This window comes from Salmo salar, chromosome 06 (assembly GCF_965601325.2).
Source record: "Salmo salar chromosome 06, fSalSal1, whole genome shotgun sequence".
Classification (NCBI taxonomy): domain Eukaryota; kingdom Metazoa; phylum Chordata; class Actinopteri; order Salmoniformes; family Salmonidae; genus Salmo; species Salmo salar.
In genome coordinates, this window is record NC_138296.1 from 65,234,997 (window position 1) to 65,253,827 (window position 18,831).

Sequence of the window (18,831 nt, forward strand, 5' to 3'; positions counted from 1 at the left end):
TGAGGGGAACCAGCCTGTCTGATTGGCAGTCCAGTAATTCACGCTTATTAGTGCATCACAGAGTCATTAGTGAGGCCTGCCAGAGTTCTGCTGCAGTTACCCCGGAGTCGTCTTTATCACCATGTCAACCACTAACCTCATTTCCACAGTCCCTTCCACCAGGCATTGTGACTCTCCCAGACTCTCTCAGCCCCTGAATGCTAATGTTAAACCCAGTTGAGGGCATATGAGTGAAAAGATTTCGTCCCCAAATCCAAAAGGCAAGGGCAGATAGTCCTTCTGGACTGTGGGGAGAGGGGGAGAGAAGCGGGGAACAAGGGGAGAGGAGGAGAGGGTCGAATAGGGTTGGGGCTGTCTGATCTCCCATCCCCCGCGGAGTGGTTTGGTCTAGAGTGGCATTTGCTAGCTTTTCATTTTCTCCAGCGAGGTCATGAGTTAACCTCTCTCACAGTACAGCTATTGAGGGGACTGGGGAGCAGGTGAAGAGGAGAACTGTAGCATGACAGCTGGAAAAACAATCTCCCAACTAGGGCCACTTTGATCCAGAGAGTTTGATCTCTGCACATGAGAAACTGATGGTGTCGCAGAGAACAAAATATCACAACTTACAAATGTAGAGAAAATTGTTGTGCCATCTTTTATTTTTGGGAAATAAACAAGTGCATTGAAATATAAAAAACATTTTTCTCATAAATGCCCTCCCCTTTTGTGCAACAGTTCCACTTAGATGCAATTTGCTTTATTCTGCAAGCAAAGCAATTCACCGTTTACAGTTTATTCATAACTGCCAGACATTTTAAAAGCAATAACCATACAGTGTACTTAGCAATTAGTGATCTATTTCTCTTTGATTTGAACATGTCACAGAGAAATCAATAAGAGGTCAAAAAATGTTGTACACAATATTTGGCCTTTTGCGATTATATAATCATCAACATTATCATCTGGTATCGTGTCCGTATTTCGACCTCAGAGATGCTTAAATTGTCATCATTTAATTGAAAGTATTACATTATACATTTATATTTCATGGTCATGTGAATACATATGAAATATCTCTACAGCATTAATAAAATCCCTGAATTTTTCCATTACAGTAGCTCACAAAAAAAATATCCCTGTTTTAGTGTCCCTTTTCAATACGTTTGAAATAGGATGTATAGTCCAAGGACTGCACCGCAAAGACCTGAGTCAGCTTGCAGGCCCCATCACACACAATGTTATCATCATAGCTCACCATAAAATGGCAAAAATACTTCTGAAACGCTTCACTTTGCCCCATTTCAAAACTCAGGGCAAGTTGAAACAAGCTGTGTGGTTGAATATCCTTTAATCCAAATGGTTCAGTGATTACGTATTCAAGTTTCCAGTCAGATCTTTTTTCTTGGTTGGCTTCGATGAGATTCAAGTAGTACTGCCAAATATCCTTCAGAGAGAGAAAAATACTATTTCAAAAGCATGAAAAGCAAAAACCTTTACTGAGAGAGTACCTTGATTAGAAGTAGATTTGTTATGAATGACAGCACCATTAATCATGAAGGAACAGCATTGCTGTGGGTCTAGGGCAGGGATCATCAACTAGATTCAGCTGCGGGCCTATTTTTTTCTTGAGCGGATGGTCGGGGGGCCGGAATATAATTACAAATCATTTGTAGACTGCAAATTGACAGCAAGAAGCCCAAACCAATATAATATTTGACTAAAACATAATGATTTCAAGCCTTGCTTGCATTTGTATACGATCACGTGTTTCTCCCTCTATTATGCGTGGAAATACTAGGGAATAGACTTCCAAAATGTATAATCATTTGGAGACGATTTCCAGGGCTTTTTACAGTCTTTTATGTCCAACAATGAAAATCCCCCCGCTCCCTCCCCCCAAAATGACCGCCAGTTGGGGAACCCTGGTCTAGGGATTTGTTAAGTTGTTGAGACTGAATGCTCCCCATTTGAAAAAGTGTTGTCAAGATGTCTCTGATTCGTTCGTATTTTCCACATTGCTTTTCTTAACAGATTACCCCAGGAAGTAGAGCTACAAAGAGACTAACAGTGATTTTCAAAGGCTGGGGCCTTCCCACTGTTGACTGTGGCGGTGACATGTTTGAGCTCCCGTCTTTGGGGCATGCTGAAATCACATGTAAGCTACTCTGAGCTCTATGCTGTATGAGCGAGAATCACATTGGGATTGCTCTGTTGAAACTGTACTTTAATAAACCAAGCCAAGGACAGATCAGTGCTGACCTCATGAAAATAATAGGAGGGAAAGTGAAAATGCAGAACTGAAATCAGTCTCTGCATGGTAATCATGAAATAAGTTCAGCTTAACTACATCACCTTGAGAGGGTTAATGTTAGACATAAGGATGATAATACATAATGAATGGATATTTCCAAATGAAAGTAGATTGTCCCAAACCCCTGGATAATGGTGGTTCACAAGTTAACTGAGTTCCCTACTTACCAGCAGCCCGTAGTCCTTTGGGTCATAGTGCTACATGTGGAAGGCTCTGTTGTTGGAGTACGGCTCTTCTGCACTTTTGATTGGAGTAACAGCCGGTGTGACAAACAGGGAATTAACCGGCTCCCCTTCAAAGCAAACAAATGATCATTTGGGTAAATAAATACATGGCTAAAGGCATTAATTCCTTAGTTCCTCCTCCATTGCATTAAGCTAGCTAATTATACAAACACGCATTTTTGTGGCTGTGGGGATTCTAGCCAACACCGACAGTCAGGATAACACTGAACCCACAGGAGGTGTATGAGTCACATTGGTCGATGTCGATTGTCTGAGTAATTTGAGGTGGAATTGAACACGATCTAAACACGTCATTATAGTTGGAAAGGTAAAAAAAAGGTCACTTAGAGTATGATGCCTCCTTCACACAATGAAGTAGAGTTCAGAATTTGATGACAGATAAAAAAAATAATGTTCTAACCTCATCCAGTCACTTACCCGACAAAAATTAACTTTTGCAAAAGAGGCTATGATTAAGTTAACAGCATATGATCTATTGAATACTATCGAATGCTATCAATACTATAAGTTAATCAATACTAGTTACTCCTTGATGACAGTCACTTATCCAACGCAGAGCCTTGACGCATTCCAGTGACTCACCTTGCTGATCCTGCAAGACCATTACGCTGTCTCTATGAGTGTGGCCATAGAAATACCCTGAGATGATCTCCCTGTAGTTGCGAATTATCTTCACAAGTCTCTCACTGTAGAGTTCTCTGACGGCCGTGGTGTTCCTGGCATAGGGCAAGTAACCCACTGGAACATGAGCAATGTCAACCTAAGGAGGGATGACAGGAGAAACAGCATGCTTAGGCATGATAGGACTGGTTTGGAGTCAAACCTTACTTTAAAAAAGACTTACATGTTATATCCTGTATAAGCAGTCTTCTGGTGCTTAGAATCCATGCAGGACTATTCAGAAGCCCTCAGCACCTGGCTAGACATATTCCTTCTACTAAGTCATGTAGCTACAGTGCCTACAGAAAGTATTCACAACCCTTGAGTTTTTCCACATTTTGTTGTGTTACAAAGTAGGATTAAAATTGATTAGTCATTATTTTTGTCAACAATCTACACAAAATACTCTAATGTCAAAGCGGAAGAAAAATTCTAACATTTGTAAAAATAAATAATTAAAAAGTCATGAAAAATAAAACACTAATATATCTTGATTAGATAAGTATTCAACCCACTGAGTCTGGCTAAAGCATGAGAGAACTCATTTTAGGCCTGCTGATCAGGCTTCTTGGTACTTTGCAATTCTTTTTTGCATTGTTTTTAATATCCATAAACATTACATATTGATAACCATTGTAAAACTCACAATAACTTGACCCAGCACACAATAACCTTACCTGATCTTTAACTTATTGTCCCGTGTGGCTCAGTTGGCAGAGCATGACACTTGCAACACCAGGGTTGTGTGTTGAGTTCCCATGGGGGACCAGTACAAATTAAAATGTATACACTCACTACTTTAATTAGCTCTGGATTAGAGCATCTGCTAAATGCCTAAAACATACATTTTGTGAAGGAACTCTCAGTTGGTGTAGCCCAAGCTGCGACTGATAAGCCTGAACACAATCCTAAACTACATCCCCAATAAAGTGACGGTGAATATGAGTGACCCAGCAGGACAGTTCCATTGGCTGCAGGACACCCTGGAAATATCCTCACAGAGAATGGAGAAGGTCAAGAGGTCAAACAGTGCATTCAGAAAGTATTCACACCCCTTGACTTTTTCCCAAATTTTATTGTGTTACAGCCCGAATTTAAAAATGATTAAATTTAGATTTTTTTTGTCACTGGCCTACACACAATACCCTTTAATGTCAAAGTGTAATTATGTTTTTCTTTTTTTTTTATTATAAAAAAATGAAACGCTGAAAATGTCTTGAGTCAATAAGTATTCAACCCCTTTGTTATGGCAAGCCTAAATAAGTTCATGAGTAAAATTGTGTTTAACAAGTCACGTAGTAAGTTGCATGGACTCACTCTGTGTGCAATAATAGTGTTTAATATGATCTTTGATTGACTAACTCATCTCTGTACCCCACACATACAATTATCTGCAAGGTCCCTCAGTCAAGCAGGTAATTTCAAACACAGATTCAACCACAAAGACCAGGGAGCTTTTCCAATGCCTCGCAAAGAAGGGTACCTATTGATAGATGGGTAAAAATGTAAAAAGCAGACATTGAATATCCCTTTGGTCATGGTGAAGTTATTAATTACACTTTGGATGGTGTATCAATACACCGAGTTACTACAAAGATACTGGCGTCCTTCCTAACTCAGTTGCTGGAGAGGAAGGAAACCGCTCAGGGATTTCACCATGAGGCCAATGGTTACTTTTAAACAGTTTGAGTTTAAAGGCTGTGATAGGAGAAAACTGCAGATGGATCAACAACATTGTAGTATGTCCACAATACTCAACTAATTGACAGAGTGAGAAGAAGGAAGCCTGTACAGAATACATGTTTTCTGCAACAAGGCAATAAAGTAATACTGCAAAACATATGGCAAAGCAATTAACTTCTTGTCCTAAATACAAAGTGTTATGTTTGGGGCAAATCCAACACAACACATCCCTGAGTACCACTCTCCATATTTTCAAGCATAGTGGTGGCTGCATCATGTTATGGGTATGCTTGTAATCATTAAGGACTGGGGAGTTTTTCAGGATAAAAAAGAAACGGAATGGAGCTAAACACAGGCAAAATCCTAGAGGAAAATCTGGTTCAGTCTGCTTTCCACCAGACACTGGGAGATGAATTCACCTTTCAGTAGGACAATAACCTAAAACACAAGGCCAAATCTACACTGGAGTTGCTTACCAAGAAGACAGTGAATGTTCCTTAATGGCCGAGTCACAGTTTTGACTGAAATCTGCTTGAAAATATATGGCAAGACCTGAAAAGGTTTTTCTAGCAATGACCAACAACCAATATGACAGAGCTTGAAGAATTTCGAACAGAATAATGGTGTCACGTCCTGACCATAGAGAGCTCTTAATTTCTATGGTAGAGTAGGTCAGGGCGCAACTGGAGGGGTTTATTCTAGTTTAATTTTTCTATGTTTTTTGGTTCTAGTTTCTGTTTTTCGATGGTTTTTTTTGTTGGATGATCCCCAATTAGAGGCAGCTGGTCATCGTTGTCTCTAATTGGGGATCATATTTAAGTAGTTGTTTTTCCCACCTTTGTTTGTGGGAGATTATTTTGAGTTAGTGCATGTTGCACCTCTGTCGTCACGGTTTGTTGTTTGTTGTTTGTTTATAGTTTATTGTTTGTATTGCGAAGTTTCACATTTAAATAAAAGATGTGGAACGATATTCACGCTGCGCCTTGGTCCGTTCCTACACACAGACGTGACAAATGGTCAAATGTTGCGCAATCCAGGTGTGGAAAGCTCTTAGAGACTTACCCAGAAAGACTCACAGCTGTAATCGCTGCCAAAGGTGGTTCTAACATGTAATGACACAAGCAACTTACCTTCTCTCAGAGTTACAAGGGCTTCTGGCTTCAAGCGAGGCTCTCACAATTTGGCTGCAGCCTGGTAAATATCATTGGTGGAGGTCAGAAGTTGATCCTGAAAGTAATGTTTAACACGATCTTGAAAATACAGTACATATACAAAACATGAAACAGAAACATTCTTATAGAGGTAAAATAGGCAATCAACTGCTGCCCACACTAAAAATGCATGAAGGAAACTTTATCTTTCAGACATGCCGATACAATCTCTGGTTTGAACCAGGGTGTCTACCACTGTCAGCATTTAACCAGATGTCTATCCATCACAGGTCATCTCCGCCCCATCAAATAAATAGAATACCTGGGGCCAGTAGTCGTGGTTCCCGAGGGCGGGGTACACCGGCATGTCTAGGAGGAACTCCCTGATGGTTTGAGTCATGTTGCTGATGACTTGGATCACCACGTCCGTGGACAGCTCCCCTGATGGGACATGTGGAGGGCTGTCTCTGGAGAGAGGAATAAGCTCATTCGAATAACTTATTACAGAGAGCCCAGGGCAGAATTAATGAAATAAAACAAAGATCTGCTAATGTGTTACCCATAAATCCCTGTAATCCAGGAGTTGTCTTTTTTCACATTTGAATCTAGGTGCAGTGGCAGGGCCTTTCACCAAAGCATCTTAATTATGCTTAACAAGTATTATACATGCCAATAAAATGTCAGGCTTAACCGATTAACTGAAGATTTGTGAAATAAACTAGCTTAGCGCCATACACATGCAGTACAAGTCCTTTCGTGTTATGTGTGATTCAAATTTTCAGGCCTTAGCATAGCATTTAGTCCATTTTTAGTAGCCTTTGCTATGCATTGCTCTTTATTCATATGCACACCTATCTGATGCGGAGTTGTCCCCACTGGTTGAACGTTGGCATATTGACTTTATAGCACTTGGTTTTAATATCAGCAGAAGTTATTGTATGGATGATTTATGGCCTATTTGGCTGCTGTGCAAATTGCTTATTGCATTTCGGGTCGAGACACAGCCTAGAGCCGTTTCAAGATGATACACTATACAGACATTGTTCATGCTTCAGTGAGCAAATCACTGATTGGTTGCTTATTTTACAACAATTCCATCAGTGACAATATCATTGTTAGTTATCCAATGACAGGAAGGAGGAAGCAATATGTTTTGTTAGTTGTTTAACCTCTCAAAAGGTGCACAGGGTACTCCTCCATTAGTGTTGTATATGAAACAGGAAAACAAATCCACATTAACACCACATGTTGTTTTCCATACCATAGAAAGCTACAAACCTTGTCCGGATCATAAACTCTGGCTGTGGGGCAACTTGTTTCATGTGCTGGAAAGCTGACAGGATGAGCTGGTAGAGTCACACATGAAGTTTCCAAAAAGACCAGGGTTTGAGGCTGGGACACCCTTAGAGGAGAAACACACTTTGGTGTATTCATCAGTCACATGGTAGGTGGGGTCAAAATGCAGGTCAAAGATGTGACAGAATCTCCCTGAAATTGAAATCTTATTGGGCATGTTATATCAATCTATTGTATTACATGTAGGGGATTATGTAATTCATGCTAGTCAGGATTTATTAACTATAGGTAACACAACTCAGTGGCCAGTTTATTAGGTAAACCCATCAAGTACCGGGTCGGACCCCCCTTTAACTCCAGAACATCCTGAATTATTTGGGGCATGGATTCTACAATGCGTGGCGTTCAAACATTGCTTCATTGGTATCAAGGGACCTAACTTGTACCAGAAACATTCCCCACACCATTACACCACCGCCACCAGCCTGTACCGTTGACACCAGGCAGGATGGTGACATGCGACTCCTGCTGCTTAAGCCAAATGCACAAAATTCTAAATCACACTATCAGTGTCATACCATGTACAATACATGGATAGATCTAGGCAATGGGGACTGTCTAATTGTGTTATGATGTTTTACAATATTGCGGACAGGCAGAGATGTAGAGAATGAAGTTGGGTTAGTCCTAAGTCATTATCTTCAACATTGTTACCTTCCATTACAGAACTTTGCTTGTGTGTGGATTGAGGCCTATACATTCAAATCATTGGTTTCTCCATTGTATTGACATTTCCTTATTTATATTGTGGATGGTGTTTCTGTGGACCAATGGAAAGTCTACAAAACTATAAGCAAACCAGCCTTTGTATTGAATACATGAAATTGTGATGACACTGATTAAAGTCCCCTTATTTTACCAGCTAAGTTGACTGAGAACACATTATCATTTACAGCAAGAACCTGGGGAATAAATGAGCCAATTGTAAGCTGGGGATGATTAGGTGACCGTGATGGTATGAGGGCCAGATTGGGAATTTAGCCAGGACACCAGGGTTAACAACCCTACTCATACAATAAGTGCCATGGGATCATTAGTGACCACAGAGAGTCAGGACACCCGTTTAAGTCCCATCTGAAAGACAGCACCCTACACAGGGCAATGTCCCCAATCACTGCACTGGGGCATTGGGAAATTATCATTTTTAGACCAGAGGAAAGGGTGCCTCCTACTGACCCTCCAAAACCCCTTCCAGCAGCATCTGGTCTCCCACCCAGGGACTGACCAGGACAAAACCTACTTAGCTTCAGAAGCAAGCCCACAGTGGGATGCACAGTGGTATGCTGCTGGAATGTATATTAAATAGTTTGGTAAAATATGCTTAACATTTTTGTAATTACCCATAATTCTGTACATTTGAATACTTGTACTTCCAATTTTGATCATCATGATTTAGCGACTATAAATAAAATGTGTTGATCTACTGGGATTTATTTTCTTAAACGTTCTGTTCTGTCTGCTTGGACTCAAGAGATTAGTAGCCTATGCTTGCCTTAATCTTTTTGCAGGCAGTTATGTTCTTTTGTTAATGTATTTGCAATTTTGATGGTATAATATAGTTTTGATAAATATAAACTCAGCAACTCAGTTCTCTCACTGTCAACTGCGTTTATTTTCAGCAAACTTAACATGTGTAAATATTTGTACACTTTAAAAAATTACCCACGGGCTTAGTAAATATTGCAAAAGAAAATCAATGATTTTTACTTAAAATAATAGGTTTCTGGTTTTACTTACATTTTTGAATATAGTACTTCATTTATATGTGTTGTAAAAGACTGGCATTTGCAAATAAAAATCCAAGGTAATATGCTGCTAAATTTGAACAAATATTTCTAAGTAACAACCATCAACTTAAAAATATGATATTCATAATATCATTATTATGTTGGACTGACATGCTAGATCAAGTTCTGAACTTATATTGTGCTTGGAACAGCTCAATGGACCTCGTCTTGATCTTTCTCCTCTGGAATGGCCATATTTTCCAGAATACATTGACATGGTATGTAAATATATTCAAATGTCTTTGTGTTGTCATTGTAGCTCACATTAGGGCTTGTAAGGCCCTATGATTTCCGCAATGCCGAAATCCTCGACGGAATCCAGAAATGTAAACAGAATACACGGTACCCCTCAGACAGGATATTTTTATTACAGTAACCCAACATTAGTGTGAATAATAGGTATTAGATATATACTGTATTTTTTTAATCACCCAAATGGATTGAACACATTAGGCAACAAAAAGTTAACATGGAATTCCTGAAAATAAAACGGCATTTGGGGAAAAAAAGAACAAGGATTTCATAGGGCCCTATTAGTGTTTTACACAACGCGCTGTCACCCAGGCAGGTATTGACAATGTGTGTCTTCCTTATTTTAGAACGAGATAACATATGGGATGTGTAAGTAATAATGTTTTAAGCGTTTGTAGTGCTTATGTATACACAAAAAAAAATATTGATTTTATCTTAATTCCGTAGGGATCAGGCAGCACATGCAATGTAAGATCTGCAGTTTTTCTGCATTCAAGTACAAATACGTGACAACCACAACATTGTGAGTGCTAAAATGGCAAAGACCTTCTCATATCGAAGACAAGATGTCGTTCAGGCCCTTCCTGTGAAGGACTTCAATGAAAGATGGCCAACCTGGTTTGAACCCACTCAGGTACAAAATACAGCTGAATGAAAATAGTCAATGTAGGTAAAAAATGGATTTAAATATTTTGCTGTCTTGACCTAATATTATAACCTACAATTCAATATGCATTAAAGATTAGTCTGAACATTCTCACTCTGCACAAGCTTTGGGAGGGGTTTCCCAATAGCATCTGTCTCTCAGATCATCTTTTGTACTTATCTGTTCAGAAGATGTTTTCTCTCCCTCTCTCATATTAAGGAAGAGTTCAGAAGAATTACAAATGTTGCTCTTGAGTCCACCTTTATGCAGAAGCTGGACGAATATACACCAAAACTTTTTGACTTGTTTAAGTCAAAAGGAGGTGCTGTACAGGCGGACATGCAGAAAATCCTTGAAGTTCTGTACAGGGTATGCACAGTAACACCTTCACAATAGTATATAGGTTATACTGTAAGTATTTAGTTGCCGGTATTAAATGCAATTATTTGCATAACATTATATTACAGTGCAACACCATCCAGGAAAGAAGAGACAGTGTGATCCGTGGCCTGATCATATACCGCGGTGAGAGGGTTGAAGACCTTATCACAGAATACAAGGTAAAGGTTTTTCATTTTTGTATCCTTATTTATCTCTAAATGAGGTATCTTCCTTTCTTTCCCCCTCTCCTCTCAAGTTGCACAGTTAATGTAATAGCCTAGTCTGTTATTTCTTCATTTTTTCACTCAGGATGCTGACGACACCATGATCCGAGAGGACCTCGTTCAGCATGTGATGAATGTGTTCACTGTGAAGGATCTGCACCAGAATATAGAGCATGGGATCTGCATCGAAGGAGCAGAGGTCCTGGCTGGTATTCCTAGTGTTACACAGTCCTGTACGTTGCTTATGGGCCTCATCTATGGCTTAAATCTGAGGTACCCAAAGAACTGAAATATACATTTGAGGTGTTCCAAAAAGTATTCTTGGAACTTGATGATCTCAGGACCTCCCCACGGGTCCAAGCTCTAAAGACGAAGTTACTTGTTTTCAGAGATATCTAAAGATATCTATGAGATATCTAGAGCATGGTGTTTGCAACGCCAGCATGGTGTGTGCAACGCCAGGGTTGTGGGTCCGATTCCCACGGGGGGCCAGTACAAAAAAAAAAATGCATGAAATGAAATGTATGCATTCACTACTGTAAGTCGCTCTGGATAAGAGCGTCTGCTAAATGACTAAAATGTAAATGTAAATGTAGAACTCTCAAAGGGCCACTCACAAACTGTGGTCTAAACCCTACTGAGTTAGCTGAAAAGCTAGTTGCTAGGTGGTATAGGAGCTACAGTTTACATGATGCTCGTTGTCAGGTGAAGTCATAAGAGACATTGTTCATTCCTGTTTAAAAAACAGCTTCGTTTTAAAATTTACTCCATGTGCACTAGTGGATATCTGAGATTATTTGTCAGATGCAAGGTGGAGCTATACCCAGAATGCTTATACCTGTCAAAACAATATGTGCATATGGAGTCAGGTTTTAAGGGAGAATTTGGCATATATTTTGTAACAACTTACTCCATGTACGTTTTGAAAACCCATGTTTTGATTAATCTAAAACAGTTTGAATGAGGTTGTATTTGAGCTAAAGTTCATATTGTGACTTGTGTAAAGTCTATTAAGACACATCTTTAACTTACGTTTCTGTTAAAATATTGCTTTGTTGTTAAGGGGCACACAGACCACTAGAAAATATTTGCCAAACTGTACAAGATGTGAGGTCAAAGTGCTAATCCCAAACTATCACCTAAACTTTATGCAGTTGTGAAGATCAATAATTATTTGTAGTCAGGTGCAAGCTATCGGATGTAACTTTACCTAAGGAGGCAAGGTGTAGTTATACCCAGAATGCTTGCAGATGACAAAATATGAATGTCTAAGGAGAAGGGTTTAAAGGGCAATTTGAGATTGAAGTTTGAAGAAATGATAAAATGATAACATTTATTTTATTCAAAATAAATGTGTGGAAGTTCGAAGTTGAACACTGTTTCTTTTTGCAAATTCCCTTGAATAGAAATAATATTTTTTTGTAAATTATCCCAAGTATATTGAGGTAACTATTTGCATCAGCTTTTTAAGAATATTTGTGAATACAATTGAAGTCGGAAGTTTACATACACCTTAGACAAATACATTTAAACTCAGTTTTTCACAATTCCTGACATTTAATCCTAGTAGAAAATCCCTGTCTTAGGTCAGTTAGGATCACCACTTTATTTTAAAAATGTGAAATGTCAGAATAATAGCAGAGAGAATGATTTATTTCAGCTTTTATTTCTTTCATCACATTCCCAGTGGGACAGAAGTTTACATACACTCAATTAGTATTTGGTAGCATTGCCTTTAAATTGTTTAACTTGGGTCAAACATTTTGGGTAGCCTTCCATAAGCTTCCCACAATAAGTTGGGTGAATTTTGGCCCAATCCTCCTGACAGAGCTGGTGGAACTGAGTCAGGTTTGTAGGCCTCCTTGCTCGCACACGCTTTTTCAGTTCTGCCCACAAATGTTATATAGGATTGAGATCAGGGTTTTGTGATGGCCACTCCAATACCTTGACTCTGTTGTCCTTAAGCCATTTTGCCACAACTTTGGAAGTATGCTTGGGGTTATTGTCCATTTGGAAGACCCATTTGTGACCAAGCTTTAACTTCCTGACTGATGTCTTGAGATGTTGCTTCAATATATCCAACATTTTTCTTCTTCATGAAGCCATCTATTTTGTGGAGTGCACCAGTACTTCCTGTAGCAAAGCACCCCCACAACATGATGCTGCCACCCCCGTGCTTCATGGTTGGGATGGTGCTCTTCGGCTTGCAAGCCTCCCCTTTTCCTCCAAACATAACAATGGTCATTATGGCCAAAATGTTCTATTTTTGTTTCATCAGACCAGAGGACATTTCTCCAAAAAGTACGATCTTTGTCCCCATGTGCAGTTGCAAAGCGTAGTCTGGCTTTTTTATGGCGGTTTTGGAGCAGTGGCTTCTTCCTTGCTGAGCGGCCTTTCAGGTTATGTTGATATAGGACTCGTTTTACTGTGGAAATAGATACTTTTGTACCTGTTTCCTCCAGAATCTTCACAAGGTCCTTTGCTCTTGTTCTGGGATTGAGTTGCACTTTTAGCACCAAAGTATGTTCATCTCTAGGAGCGGTATGACGGCTACGTGGTCCCATGGTGTTTATACTTGCATACTATTGTTTGTACAGATGAACGTGGTACCTTCAGGCATTTGGAAATAGCTCCCAAGGATGAACCAGACTTGTGGAGGTCTACAATTTTTTTTCTGAGGTATTGGCTGATTTCTTTTGATTTTCCCATGATGTCAAGCAAAGAGGCACTGAGTTTGAAGGTGGGCCTTGAAATACATTCACAGGTACACCTCCAATTGACTCAAATTATGTCAATTAGCCTATCAGAAGCTTCTAACTCCATGACATAATTTTCTGGAGTTTTCCAAGTTGTTTAAAGGCACAGTCAACTTAGTGTATGTAAACTGCTGACCCACTGGAATTGTGATACAGTGAATTGTAAGTGAAATAATCTGTCTGTAAACAATTGTTGGAAAAATGACTTGTGTCATGCACAAAGTAGATGTCCTAACCGACTTGCCAAAACTATTGTTTGTTAACAAGACATTTGTGAAGTGGTTGAAAAACGAGTTTTAAAGACTCCAACCTAAGTGCATGTAAACTTCCGACTTCAAATGTATATATTTGAGTAGTAGGAACCCAAATTAAATACATTTTACTAACCTGAGTACCTTAAGTCAACAAAAACATTTGTAAAACAGAATATAAACTACTATACTGAGTAAATTCAGCAAATTAAACGTACAATATTAGCTCTGTAACGGATTGCATTTAGTATATCAAACTTATAACATTAGTTCTGGAACTTGAAGGATTTAAGCAGGTCAAACAAAAAAAAAACGGTTCTGAAACTGATCAAATTAAGTTGAATGAAAGGAATTTTTGAGATCCAGTTAGTTGTTTGCACTTCACATATTTGAGTTTGTAATACACTAATAGCGAAGTATATTATACTTACAAGATCCTCCTTGTTGGATTTATTTAAAAAGCTGATGCAAATAGTTACTTACATTTTTTTGAGTAAAAGGGGCACAATATGTTTTACAGTGTAAGGTTCAACAACTGAGACATAAACTGAACAAGTTCCACAGACATGTGACTAACAGAAATTGAATAATGTGTCCCTGAACAAAGGGGGGTTCAAAATCAAAAGTAACAGTCACTATCTGGTGTGGCCACCAGCTGCATTAAGTACTCTCGCCTCATGGACTGAACCAGATTTGCCAGTTCTTGCTGTGAGATGTTACCCCACTCTTCCACCGAGGCACCTGCAAGTTCCCAGACATTTCTGGGGGGAACGGCCCTAGCCCTCACCCTCCGATCCAACAGGTCCCAGATGTGCTTAATGGGATTGAGATCCAGGCTCTTTGCTGGCCATGGCAGAACATTGACATTCCTGTCTTGCAGGAAATCACACACAGAACGAGCAGTATGGCTGGTGGCATTGTCATGCTGGAGGGTCATGTCAGGATGAGCCTGTAGGAAGGGTACCACATGAGGGAGGAGGATGTCTTCCCTGTAACGCACAGCGTTGAGATTGCCTGCAATGACAACAAGCTCAGTCCGATGACGCTGTGACACACCGCCCCAGACCATGATGGACCTCCACCTCCAAATCGACCCCGCTCCAGAGTACAGGCCTCGGGTGTAATGCTCATTCCTTCGACGATAAACGTGAATCCGACCATCACCCCTGGTGAGACAAAACCGTGACTCGTCAGTGAAGAGCACTTTTTGCCAGTTCTGTCTGGTCCAGCGACGGTGGGTTTGTGCCCATAGGCGACGTTGTTGCAGGTGATGTCTGGTGAGGATCTGCCTTACAACAGGCCTACAAGCCCTCAGTCCAGCCTCTCTCAGCCTATTGCGGACAGTCTGAGCACTGATGGAGGGATTGTGCGTTCCTGGTGTAATTCTGGCAGTTGTTGTTGCCATCCTGTACCTGTCCCGCAGGTGTGATGTTCAGATGTACCGATCTTGTGCAGGTGTTGTTACACGTGGTCTGCCACTGCGAGGACGATCAGCTGTCCGTCCTGTCTCCCTTTAGCGCTGTCTTAAGCGTCTCACAGTACGGACATTGCAATTTATTGCCCTGGCCACATCTGCAGTCCTCATGACTCCTGCAGAATGCCTCTGCATATTCATGCAGATGAGCAGGGAACCTGGGCATCTTTCTTTTTGTGTTTTTCAGAGTCAGTAGAAAGGCCTCTTTAGTGTCCTAAGTTTTCATAATTGTGACCTTAATTGCCTACCATCTGTAAGCTGTTAGTGTCTTAAAGACCATTCCACAGGTGCATGTTCATTAATTGTTTATGGTTCATTGAACAAGCATGGGAAACAGTGTTCAACTCTTTACAATGAAGATCTGTAAAGTTATTTGGATTTTTAAGAATTATCTTTGAAAGACAGGGTCCTGAAAAAGAGATGTTTCTTTTTCTGGTGAGTTTATTTATGTTTTGAGAAGGCAACCACATTTTGAAAACGCATTTACTGTTTTCATTTTATATGCAATAATGGTTGACAGCTCAACAATCACCTTAAAAAAATAAATCATTGCTGCAATCACCGCATATAAACAATGTACCTATGCTAGGGAGGTGAATGCTATTTACAGGTGCAAGAGGCGCCGCGTAAATCAGCAGCCCATTGAACAGCAGCCCAACCAGAAGGGACACGACGCCCATACTCTCACATTAAGCTCATAAAATGTGTGCGAAAATACGTCGTATAAGTTCTCTCAGCAGATACAAACAGGAAGTATGGCGGTCATGTGACTGCTTTATTCGCTCCCTGGTTGTGAAAACAGTGTGGTCACGGGAGCACTTTAGATAGCTTACATTTCAGAGTGTCAAGCGGAGGTCCCTCGGCGCAGATCTACTAAAATGATATTTGACTTTGGCACAGGCATACACACGCCAAAGCCCTTTTTGTAACATTGTTTCAACATGGACTTCCAAGGGATGTGAGCTTGATTTCTGCTGATACATTGCATGGAATAGTCATAAAATGAATACATTGTTGCAGACACTTATGACATAGGATCTTACCTACGAGAACAACATCCAGCAATGCAGGACAGACTTGCTCAACCCTTGAGTGAGTGAATATGTTGACTGAGTGAATATGTTGAGTTTGAGGAAATTGCGTAGTCAATGGGTATCAAATAGTCATTTAAATAATAGAGAAAAAAATATATACTTTTTGAGTTAATTTTTTATTTCAGCATGTTTCACACATGTTTACAAAAGGATCATCTATCATGAAAGAAATGTATATAAAAATGTCTTTAAAAAAAAAAGATTTCCAGCCCATGTCATAAAACATTTGGAAGGATGAAGTGCAACGGTCAGCATACAGTAAAAAAAAAAAATCATAATAACATTGGCTGTCTTCCAGTAAAATGGACTCAAATGATTTAAATAGTGATGTCTCCCAGCTCATGCCTTCTCATAGGTACGCACCGCCACAATGTCTTCAAATGTGAGAGTCTGTGGATCAGATCAAATAACAAATAAATCACTGTGAAATGAGCAAATCAAACATGAAATAGAGTGGAAATAAACATTCATCATTATTCAAAGTAAGATATTGCTTGTTTTATGGTGATAAAAATAAGACTCCAGTTTCTATTAGCTAAATACATGCCACCAGGTCACACCAGAAATGATCATTTAATATGATAATTGTGTAATATGATAAATGCATAATATGGACAATTAGAGGTAAGCCTGCAAACTTGCATTAAAGAAATAGATATATAACTACAGTCATCATGCTGAACTGATGAGGACAATGAACATTTTCTTTACTCATTTTCACGTCTCCACATTGACAACTATACTACTATTCTTCAGAATAAAGGCTTTCAGCGTAGAAATACCCTCTCCACCAGTACTACTAGTACTAGTGGGCTTGCTTCCCCACCTCCTTGTTTCATCATCCATATTACCCAGGAATTCACATTTCATAATTGACTTAGTAAGGCTCTTACCATGACCAATTTTCCATCCTTGATTTCTCTCACAAACTTGGTCTCCTTGCCGTCCCACTTCTGAACGTGCGCAAGCTTATCGCCATCCAAGCTCACAGTGGACTACAAACAGACAGGCAAAATAGGTCAGAATATTGCTCTCACCAACTAGTTACATATAATTGCAATGTTATTCTATCAAGCAAGAGATACATACAATCATACAACATCCAAAACATAATCCAGATCATATTACTCTTACAAATTCGGACTGGGCTCTGTAACAGGCTTCTCAAACCCAGTGAAAAATATGAGCTGTTTCAACTGCCAAAGCCTATAGCTAAGTAGGGTCCAGTGCATATATCCTCAATTTTGACCATAAATCCCACATTGTAGCACTTACTTTACAGTTTCTGTCATCTGCAGTGGCCTCGTCAAACTCCTCCCCCAGTTTGAAGGATATTTCTGTGTTCTTGAAAGTACTCTGGGTTTTTACGACCACTTTGTCCCCCTCTTTTGAGATGATAACGGTTGGTTTGGTCACATTTCCGACCTGCCTTGTTGCAAAACCAACACCTGCGAAATGAAGGGAAAAAGGAAATAAGAGGTGTGATCATGCGAACTACCATACATCATGTCATTTATAAAATATAAGTCATAAATAAACTGTCTTATTATTAGGTTATACTTTTAAAGTTATAAAAACTCACCAAGTGCTTTCATGTAGTCATCGAAGTTTTCACTGTCGACCAGTTTCCAGGTGGCACAGAAGGCATCAACCATGATGAAGAGTTAGAGGACCGTGCAATAAGAGAACTGAGGTAAAGTTAATACTGATGGTGCCGTGAGTCTGAGCGTTTTCCCGTACACCTACGTTATTTGTTTTGGGCTTATTAATATGCATCCTATATGGGGCGGAGAATTACTTCCCATTGGCTCAGGAGATACTCTCTATCTTCTGATTGGCGTTGAGCGCTTCTAAAGCTATATTTCGATTTTTACTTTACATTGATTTCACTCAGCGTACCCATTGCAAATTACGAATGTTATTTATCAACTGCTCGTGCATCGATTGCAGTTGCAGATCCGTCTTGTGACTTACTAGAGGAAAGTTCGGCACAACACTAACTACTCTCCTTGCTCTGCAAGACAGACTATAAATGGAATATGTCATATCTAGGTGTGTGAAATGACTCAGTCGGAATCAGAGCTTGTTTGATAATTCTTTGTCATTAAGTGGATTAATCCACTCAAACAGTCGCATGGGCATTCTGCATGGAGGACAGCCATTATGCACTCTGTGTGAATTCGACTAAGCCATATGTTTCAGGCAAAAAAAGCTTTTTATTTTCAGTATCATAAATCTGAAGGAAAGTAAAAATGGAACATTCATGTATTGCATTATTGAGTAGGCTATGGTTACAGTAATTATTCCATAGCATGACATCAGGTTCTGACTATTCTGATTAAATATGTGATGAATATGTATGCATGTGCATGTATGAATACTATTAGAACACAGTCATCTTTTTTACTTGGCCCTCTGAAGATGTTCAAGTGCTTTGTCTCCAAGCGCTTTGACATTTGATACAGAGTAAGTTAACATGGGTAGCCTAATTCATAGCATGGGCATTTCTTACTACAGTAACATGCATAATCCATATTTGAACAAATATTTATCCTTCATTTATTGTTTCAATATCTAT

The 18,831-nt window shown here is 39.6% G+C and overlaps 2 protein-coding genes across 2 annotated transcripts; both read right to left on the reverse strand.

The window, feature by feature from the left end:
• Positions 1-614: 614 nt before the first annotated feature.
• On the reverse strand, positions 615-15,839 carry LOC106607619 (cyclic GMP-AMP phosphodiesterase SMPDL3A). Its single transcript, XM_014204762.3, is given in 10 exon segments — positions 615-1,426; positions 2,461-2,585; positions 3,121-3,298; positions 4,149-4,192; positions 6,012-6,108; positions 6,355-6,499; positions 7,311-7,386; positions 7,389-7,520; positions 14,650-14,674; positions 15,768-15,839. Coding segments are annotated over 10 exon segments (1,197 nt in total). The 3' UTR covers positions 615-1,123.
• A 519-nt stretch (positions 15,840-16,358) lies between these two features.
• Positions 16,359-17,957, reverse strand: fabp7b (fatty acid binding protein 7, brain, b). The gene is given in 3 exon segments (NM_001256957.1): positions 16,359-16,643; positions 17,147-17,701; positions 17,836-17,957. Coding segments are annotated over 2 exon segments (309 nt in total). The 5' UTR covers positions 17,909-17,957; the 3' UTR covers positions 16,359-16,643; positions 17,147-17,465.
• Positions 17,958-18,831: the final 874 nt, after the last annotated feature.